This window comes from Gadus macrocephalus, chromosome 12, assembly GCF_031168955.1.
Source record: "Gadus macrocephalus chromosome 12, ASM3116895v1".
NCBI lineage: Eukaryota > Metazoa > Chordata > Actinopteri > Gadiformes > Gadidae > Gadus > Gadus macrocephalus.
In genome coordinates, this window is record NC_082393.1 from 357,096 (window position 1) to 367,095 (window position 10,000).

General features: G+C 40.6%; 2 protein-coding genes across 5 annotated transcripts in view; one reads left to right on the forward strand and one right to left on the reverse strand.

Moving 5' to 3' along the window:
- Positions 1-7,451, forward strand: part of LOC132469333 (collagen alpha-1(XVII) chain-like) — an 11,042-nt gene extending 3,591 nt beyond the window's left edge. For 2 of the 3 annotated variants that reach the window (XR_009528405.1, XM_060067304.1), the window contains 4 exons: positions 1-1,411; positions 4,576-4,661; positions 6,459-6,529; positions 6,907-7,451. The exon at positions 1-1,411 is cut by the window's left edge and continues 448 nt beyond it. Coding sequence is in view for 2 of the 3 variants with exons in the window: in XM_060067304.1 (XP_059923287.1) it covers positions 4,627-4,661; positions 6,459-6,529; positions 6,907-7,307 (507 nt within the window). In the remaining variant the exon portion in view is untranslated. Of the gene's footprint in view, positions 1,412-4,575; positions 4,662-6,364; positions 6,530-6,906 lie in introns of those variants that run through there. The other variant, XM_060067303.1, reaches the window with a different exon arrangement.
- Positions 7,452-7,993: 542 nt separating this feature from the next.
- Positions 7,994-10,000, reverse strand: part of si:ch73-60h1.1 (calcium/calmodulin-dependent protein kinase type IV) — a 12,797-nt gene continuing 10,790 nt past the window's right edge. Inside the window, exons 11-12 of one of the 2 annotated variants that reach the window (XR_009528403.1) lie at positions 8,576-9,277; positions 7,994-8,544 (exon numbers count right to left, since the gene is read on the reverse strand). Coding sequence is in view for 1 of the 2 variants with exons in the window: in XM_060067254.1 (XP_059923237.1) it covers positions 8,750-9,277 (528 nt within the window). In the remaining variant the exon portion in view is untranslated. Of the gene's footprint in view, positions 9,278-10,000 lie in introns of both variants that reach the window. The other variant, XM_060067254.1, reaches the window with a different exon arrangement.

Here is a 10,000-nt window from a genome sequence, read left to right on the forward strand (position 1 = left end):
TGACATCATCATGTTAACATCCTCATGACATCATCATGTTAACATCCTCATGACATCATCATGTTAACATCCTCATGACATCATGTTAATATCCTCATGACATCATCATGTTAACATCCTCATGACATCATCATGTTAACATCCTCATGACATCATCATGTTAACATCCTCATGACATCATGTTAACATCCTCATGACATCATCATGTTAACATCCTCATGACATCATCATGTTAACATCCTCATGACATCATCATGTTAACATCCTCATGACATCATGTTAATATCCTCATGACATCATCATGTTAACATCCTCATGACATCATCATGTTAATATCCTCATGACATCATCATGTTAACATCCTCATGACACCATCATGTTAACATCCTCATGACATCATCATGTTAACATCCTCATGACATCCTCATGTTAACATCCTCATGACATCATCATGTTAATATCCTCATGACATCATCATGTTAACATCCTCATGACATCATCATGTTAACATCCTCATGACATCATCATGTTAACATCCTCATGACATCATCATGTTAATATCCTCATGACATCATCATGTTAACATCCTCATGACATCATCATGTTAACATCCTCATGACATCATCATGTTAACATCCTCATGACATCATCATGTTAACATCCTCATGACATCATGTTAACATCCTCATGACATCATCATGTTGACATCATCATGTTAACATCCTCATGACATCATCATGTTAACATCCTCATGACATCATCATGTTAATATCCTCATGACATCATCCTCCCATGTATCATAACATCCTTCTCATTGTATGGACTCTGTCTAAATACAAACATTACCCTCCTAACTCTGTGTTAATGTGTCATATATATTATACATAATACACTACAGAAGATATACAATTATACAATATATATTATACATAATACACTACAGAAGATATACAATAATACAATATATATCATATATATTATACATAATACACTACAGAAGATATACAATAATACAATATATATCATATATATTATACATAATACACTACAGAAGATATACAATAATACAATATATATCATACATATTATACATAATACACTACAGAAGACATACAATAATTCAATATTTATCATTTTATTGTATATCTAGTGATATCCACTCTACTTATCGTCTCTTCTCTGGTCTAAACTTGAAAATATTCTTTCTCCGTGACGACCACAAGACCGTGACGACCACGAGCCAGCAGCTGCGTCCTGTTTGCTTCATCCAGCTAACAGTCTGAATCCATCCACCAACGGCACAGCCATAATTGGGCTTCTGTCGTCTCTTCCTGGGAGTAGTTCTGGTGGGAGGAGTCAGTGTTATCGCGGAAAAACTGGCATTCCATTCAACAGGAAAACCTCATCAGATGTAAGCATAGAGCTGCTTTAAATATTATAGATTATAAATGTTATATACTGGGTTCAATATTATAGATAATAAATGTTATATACTGGGTTCAATATTATAGATAATAAATGTTAAATACTGAGTTCAATATTATAGATTATTAATGTTATATACTGGGTTCAATATGATCGATTATTAATGTTATATACTTGGTTCAATATTATAGATTATTAAAACAGTGTTTGATATTATCGATTATAAATTATATGAACTGCGTTCAATATGATTGATTATTAATGTTATATACTGGGTTCAATATGCTCTTTTTTTTAATATATGTAATATTTTAGATATAAGGCAATACATTATATAGCCTGTTATAACATTTTAGATATATAGAGGATACAGATTATAAAAACTGTTTAATATCAGAGATTATAAATGATAAAGATGCTATAGACTGTTTAACAGTATACATTATATAATAATAATAATAATACATTTAATTTAGAGGCGCCTTTCAAGACACCCAAGGTCACCTTACAGAGCATATAGTCATCATTCAAAACTATGTAAAACAGACTAGGAATAAAAGGAAAACAGAGGTTAAACATGAATAATAATAATAATTAATAACACTCAAAGACGCCTAAAGTGAAGGGGGGACCTCACTAACCACCACCAATATGTAGCACCCACTTGGGTGATGCAATAGATTATATGAATAGTTTAATTCTGTTTAACATGGTAGATTGTATTGTAGATTATTAAAAAAATTGATTAGTATATATAATATAAAAGCTATAATAATTACATGTACACAGTTCTATCAAAAAAAATATTTAAAAATGAATAACTAAAATTATATATAAATATGATAAATAACCATATATGGACATTATAAATGACTATGTAAATATTAAAATTCAACAACCAATACCATGTATATTACAGAACTACAGTCTGCATGTGTCAACAGGCTCTTCTCAATTTCTGTACTTTGTGAAGATGATTTCTTAATATATTTTTTTACACTGTCTTATGTTTTGGCTTTTCTGTACTTCTACACTTAACTTATTCCACAATTGAACTCTGTCGATGCTGATACAAAAGCTGTTTTTGGTTGTGAGTCTGCGGCAGACCTTGAAGTTTAACTTATAACTCCCCTCCCTCTCCGAAAACATTTTCCTGTATGTTATACATAGACTGTTTCTATAGGCTCTATAGACTGTTTCTATAGGATGTATAGACTGTTTCTATAGGCTCTATAGATTGTTTCTATAGGATGTATAGACTGTGTTTCTATAGGATCTATAGATTGTTTCTATAGGATGTATAGACTGTTTCTATAGGCTCTATAGATTGTTTCTATAGGATCTATAGGCTGTTTCTATAGGATCTATAGACTGTTTCTATAGGCTCTATAGATTGTTTCAATAGGATCTATAGACTGTGTTTCTATAGGATCTATAGACTATTTCTATAGGATCTATAGACTGTGTTTCTATAGGATCTACAGACTGTTTCTATAGGGTCTATAGACTGTGTTTATATAGGATCTACAGACTGTTTCTATAGGATCTATAGGCTGTTTCTATAGGATCTATAGACTGTTTCTATAGGATCTATAGACTGTTTCTATATGATCTATAGACTGTGTTTCTATAGGATCTATAGACTATTTCTATAGGATCTATAGACTGTGTTTCTATAGGATCTACAGACTGTTTCTATAGGTTTTATAGACTGTGTTTCTATAGGATCTATAGGCTGTTTCTATAGGATCTATAGACTGTTTCTATAGGATCTATAGACTGTTTCTTTAGGATATATAGGCTGTTTCTATAGGGTCTATAGACTGTGTTTCTATAGGATCTTTAGACTGTGTTTCTATAGGATCTATTGACTGTGTTTCTATAGGATCTACAGACTGTTTCTATAGGATTTATAGACTGTTTCTATAGGATCTATAGACTTTGTTTCTATAGGATCTATAGACTGTGTTTCTATAGGATCTATAGACAGTTTCTATAGGATCTATAGACAGTTTTTATAGGATCTATAGCCAGTTTCTATAGGGTCTATAGACTGTTTCTATAGGATCGATAGACTGTTTCTATAGGATCTATAGAATCTTTCCATAGGATCTGTAGACTGTGTTTCTATAGTATCTATAGACTGTTTCTATAGGATGTATAGGCTTTTTCTATAGGATCTATAGACAGTTTCTAAAGGATCTATAGACAGTTTCTATAGGATCTATAGACAGTTTCTATAGGGTCTATAGACTGTTTCTATAGGATCTATAGACCGTGTTTCTATAGGATCTATAGACTCTTTCTATAGGGTCTATAGACTGTGTTTCTATAGGATATATAGGCTGTTTCTTTAGGATCTATAGGCTGTTTCTATAGGATCTATAGACTGTTTCTATAGGATCTATAGACTGTTTCTATAGGATTTATAGACTGTTTCTATAGGATCTATAGACTGTGTTTCTATAGGATCTATAGACAGTTTCTACAGGATCTATAGACAGTTTCTATAGGATCTATAGACAGTTTCTATAGGGTCTATAGACTGTTTCTATAGGATCTATAGACCGTGTTTCTATAGGATCTATAGACTCTTTCTATAGGGTCTATAGACTGTGTTTCTATAGGATATATAGGCTGTTTCTTTAGGATCTATAGGCTGTTTCTATAGGATCTATAGACCGTGTTTCTATAGGATCTATAGACTCTTTCTATAGGGTCTATAGACTGTGTTTCTATAGGATATATAGGCTGTTTCTTTAGGATCTATAGGCTGTTTCTATAGGATCTATAGACTGTTTCTATAGGATCTATAGACTGTTTCTATAGGATTTATAGACTGTTTCTATAGGATCTATAGACTGTGTTTCTATAGGATCTATAGACTGTGTTTCTATAGGATCTATAGACTGTTTCTATAGGATCTATAGACTGTTTCTATAGGATCTATAGGCTGTTTCTATAGGGTCTATAGACTGTGTTTCTATAGGATCTATGACTGTGTTTCTATAGGATCTACAGACTGTGCTTCTATAGGATCTATAGACTGTTTCTATAGGGTCGATAGACTGTTTCTATAGGATCTATAGACTGTGCTTCTATAGGATCTATAGACTGCTTCTATAGGATCTATAGACTGTGTTCCTATAGATTACTTGGGACCATTGGTGTGACCAGGCCCGACCAAGGCCCCGGAGCAACATGAAGGCCCAGAGTTTAACCTTCTTCCTGCTGGGGTGAGACAACAACATGTTTCCCCATCTAGGGTCATTTCCTCTTCCTGTCCACAATGGAAGCATTACTTTTAGTGTGTACCATATACATTCAAGTATGTACCATATACATACTAGTATGTGCTAGTATGTATATGGTACTAGTATGTACCACTAGTATATACTAGTATGTACCATGTAGTACCATGTTAATATAAGGTGAGTACCATTTAATACTATAGTAACTTGTTAATACAATGTGAGTACCATGTTAGTTCCGTAGTACCCTGTCAATAACACTTGAGAACCAAGTGAGTACCACGTTAATACAATGTGAGTATCCTGTAACAGGATACTCACATAGTACATGTTAGCTCCATATTACCCTGTCAATAACATGTGAGTGCCATGTTAATACATGGTACTCACCACAGTAGTACCATGTAAATATCTTGTACGTACCATAGTACCATGTATGTACCATGTTAGTTCCATGTGAGTACTGTAGTGCCATGTTAGTACCATGTTGGTACCATGGTAGTAGAATGTTACTAGCATGTTAGTACCCTGTTACCATGTTATTACCGCGTTAGTACCATAGTACCATGTTAGTATCATGTTAGTACTGTAGTACCATGTTACTTCAATGTTAGTACCATAGTAAGTTTTTAGTACCGTAGTACCAATGTTAGTACCATATTAGTACCATGTTAGTTCCATGTTAGTACCATATTAGTACCATAATACCATGTTAGTACCGTGTTAGTACCAATGTTAGTACCATGTTAGTACCATGTTAGTACCATAGTACCATGTTAGTACCAATGTTAGTACTGTAGTACCAATGTAGTACCATATTAGTACCATAGTATTAGTACCATAGTACCATGTTAGTATCATGTTAGTCCCAATGTTAGTTCTGTAGTACCAATGTTAGTACTATGTTAGCACCTTAGTACTATGTTAGTGCCGTAGTACCATGTTAGTACAATGTTACTACCCAAGTACCATGTTTGTACCATGTTAGTATTGTAGTACCATGTTAGTACAATGTTTCTACCCAAGTACCATGTTTGTACCATGTTATCACCATAGTACCATGTTAGTACCATAGTACCATGTTAGTACCATAGTACCATGTTAGTACCGTGTTAGTACCAATGTTAGTACCATGTTAGTACCATGTTAGTACCATAGTACCATGTTAGTACCAATGTTAGTACTGTAGTACCAATGTAGTACCATATTAGTACCATAGTACCAGTACCATAGTATCATGTTAGTACCAATGTTAGTTCTGTAGTACCAATGTTAGTACTATGTTAGCACCTTAGTACTATGTTAGTGCCGTAGTACCATGTTAGTACAATGTTACTACCCAAGTACCATGTTTGTACCATGTTAGTATTGTAGTACCATGTTAGTACAATGTTTCTACCCAAGTACCATGTTTGTACCATGTTATCACCATAGTACCATGTTAGTACCATAGTACCATGTTAGTACCATAGTACCATGTTAGTACCATAGTACCATGTTAATACCATAGTACCATGTTAGTACCATAGTATCATGTTAGTACCATAGTACCATGTTAGTACCATAGTACCATGTTAGTACCATAGTACCATGTTTGTACCATAGTACCATGTTAGTACCATAGTACCATGTTTGTACCATAGTACCATGTTAGTACCATAGTACCATGTTAGTACCATAGTACCATGTTAGTACCATAGTACCATGTCAATACCATGTTAGTACCGTAGTACAATGTCAATACCATGTGAGTACGGTGTGAGCTCCTCTCGTGTCCTGCAGGCTGCTGACGGGCGGTGCTCGGTGTCTGCAGAGCGTGGTCTTCAGTCCCGAGGTCCTCCTCCTAGTCCACGGTGAGACCAGCCCTCCACTTCACTGAGTACTGCGTGTACTGCGTATACTGCATGCTGATTACTGCGTATACTGCTTACTGAGTACTGCGTATACTGCATACTCAGTATGCAGTATACGCAGTACTTTACTCAGCATTCAGTATACGCAGTACTCAGGAAAGTACTGTGTATACTGCATACTGATTATGCATATACTGCATACTCAGTATCCAGAGTACGCAGTACTTTACTGAGTACTGCATATATCCATACTCAGTATCCAGTGTACGCAGTACTTTCCTGAGTACTGCGTATACTGCATACTCAGTATTCAGAGTACGCAGTACTTCCTGAGTACTGCGTACTCTACAGTTTGGGTCTTTCTCTCTGGACTCCAGGCCCCCCCCCCGGCCCCCCAGAGGTCCGGGTCCTTGCCGGGCCCCAGGAGGGGGTCCTGGTTTGTTTGGTGTCGGCGCTCCGGGCGGGGCCGGTCCTCATATCCTGGAGGGTCTACCCCACCGGCCCCGGGACCCCCGTGACGCCCCCAGGACCCCTGCTGGTCTGGACCCGGGCGGACCCCCCTGGCTCCTACAGGGCCTCCAGGGTCTGGACTCGGACCGGCCGGGGGACTTCCGCCTGGTACTGCTGCGGGGCCACCCAGGGGCCCCCTACCCCCCGGGACCCAGGGACAGAGGGCCCCCCTTCCCACAGAGACCCAGCCTCAGTAGCACCACCTGCTGGTCCTGGTCTGGAAGATGGGGACCCGGACTTGGAGGCCTGCTGTCACGGGGCGCGCTAGGTCTCTTCAAAGGGTCTAGGTCTCATCAGAGGGTCTAGGTCTCATCAGAGGGTCTAGGTCTCATCAGAGGGTCTAGGTCTCATCAGAGGGTCTAGGTCTCATCAGAGGGTCTAGGTCTCAACAGAGGGTCTAGGTCTCATCAGAGGGTCTCATGAGAGGGTCTAGGTCTCATCAGAGGGTCTCATCAGAGGGTCTAGGTCTCATCAGAGGGTCTCATCAGAGGGTCTAGGTCGCATCATAGGGTCTCATGAGAGGGTCTAGGTCTCATCAGAGGGTCTAGGTCTCATCAGAGGGTCTCATGAGAGGGTCTAGGTCTCATCAGAGGGTCTAGGTCTCATCAGAGGGTCTAGGTCTCATCAGAGGGTCTCATGAGAGGGTCTAGGTCTCATCAGAGGGTCTAGGTCTCATGAGAGGGTCTAGGTCTCATGAGAGGGTCTAGGTCTCATGAGAGGGTCTAGGTCTCATGAGAGGGTCTAGGTCTCATGAGAGGGTCTAGGTCTCATGAGAGGGTCTAGGTCTCATCAGAGGGTCTAGGTCTCATCAGAGGGTCTAGGTCTCAACAGAGGGTCTAGGTCTCATCAGAGGGTCTAGGTCTCATCAGAGGGTCTAGGTCTCATCAGAGGGTCTAGGTCTCAACAGAGGGTCTAGGTCTCATCAGAGGGTCTAGGTCTCAACAGAGGACAGTGTTTTACATTAACAACATTACATTGTATTTTATTTTAAAGAGTACAGAATGGGCTCCACAGGTCCTCAATGTCTTCTGCTGAACATTCATCTGATCAATAAACTGGAAGTCCACATGCAGCACTTTCTCTTAGATATGACTCCATCATATGTCAATTATAGTATTATGTAAATAAGAGTCTAAGGACACTATATACAGACCCTGAACCCTAACCCCTGAACCTTAACCCTAAACCCTGAACCTGAAACCTAACCCCTGACTCCTCAACCCTAAACCTTAACCCTAAACCCTGACTCCTGAACCTTAACCCTAACCACTAAACCCTAACCCATGCTCCTAACCTCTGACCCCTAACCCCTATCCCCTGACTCCTGACACCTAACCCCTGACCCCTGACTCCAAGAGTGATGATAAAAGGTTTTCTGCTCTAAGGTGATGAACTGCGTTGTGTTTGGTCAGACAACATGTAAAGAAAAGCTTTTCCAGAACTACACCCCATGCATCACCATGACGACCAACCCCTGGTCAGACCATCACCATGACGACCAACACCTGGTCAGACCATCACCATGACGACTAACACCTGGTCAGACCATCACCATGACGACCACCACCTGGTCAGACCATCACCATGACAATTGTTTCAAGGCGAAACCAAAGTATCCCTGGTACCACACATCAGGTCCTGCAGAGCAAGGGGGGGTCTGACTCAAGTGTGTGTGGGGGGGGGGGGTTGTGTGTGTGTGTGTGTCAGGACTCATTGACATTGGGCGGCCTTGCCCTCTGGCTCCGCCCCTACAGGAAACCCGTTACTGAGAGTCTTTGGGCTTGGGGGCGTGGCTATCCTGGGGGGCGCGTCTGTTGTTAGGGGTGCGGCCAAGGTGATGGGCGTGGCCGAGGCGATGGGTGTCGTTGTGGTAAGGGGTGTGGTCAGTGTCGGGGGGGGTGTGGCCTCCACAGCGGAGTAGGGCTTCCTTGACATCCTGGGCGGAGCCCCGGGCGTCATGGGGATGACTGACAGGTGGCGCAGCCCGTCAGCCTTCAGGGGAGGTCTGGTGGGCGGGGCCAGGGGCAAAGGAGGGGGGGAGCCCCCCGTCTTGCTGTTGTCAGACTCTGAGGTGGGCGGGGCTTCCCCGGCAGGAGGGGTGTGGTCTGTGTCCGGGGGCGGGTCCTGCTGCATGCTGTCCTGCCGGGGAGCCCCTGAGCCAGGCAGCTCACAGCTGTCGGTGCGACGCCGTGAGCTCTCATGCATCCGGCTGGTGGCGACCACGGCCTTCATAGCAGCCTGGAAGGCACAAGATACACACACTGTAACACACTGTAACGCACTGTAACACACAAGATACACACACTGTAACACACTGCAACGCACTGTAACACACAAGATACACACACTGTAACGCACTGTAACACACTAACGCACTGTAACACACTGTAACACACTGTAACCCACTGTAACACACTAACACACTGTAACGCACTGTAACACACTGTAACCCACTGTAACACACTGTAACACACTGTAACCCACTGTAACACACTGTAACACACTGTAACGCACTGTAACACACTGTAACCCACTGTAACACAATAACGCACAAGATACACACACTGTAACACACTAACATACTGTAACGCACTGTAACACACTGTAACACACTGTAACACACCGTAACACACTGTAACGCACTGTAACACACTAACACACAAGATACACACACTGTAACACACTGTAACGCACTGTAACACACTAACACACAGTGTAAAACACTAACGCACTGTAACACACTAACAAACTAACACACTGACACACAGTGTAATGCACTGTAACACACTAACACACTAACATACTGTAACACACTGACACACTGTAACACACTGTAACGCACTGTAACAAACTGTAACACACTGACACACAGTGTAACGCACTGTAACACACTTACGCACTGTAACACACTTACGCACTGTAACACACTGACACACAGTGTAACGCACTGTAACACACTGT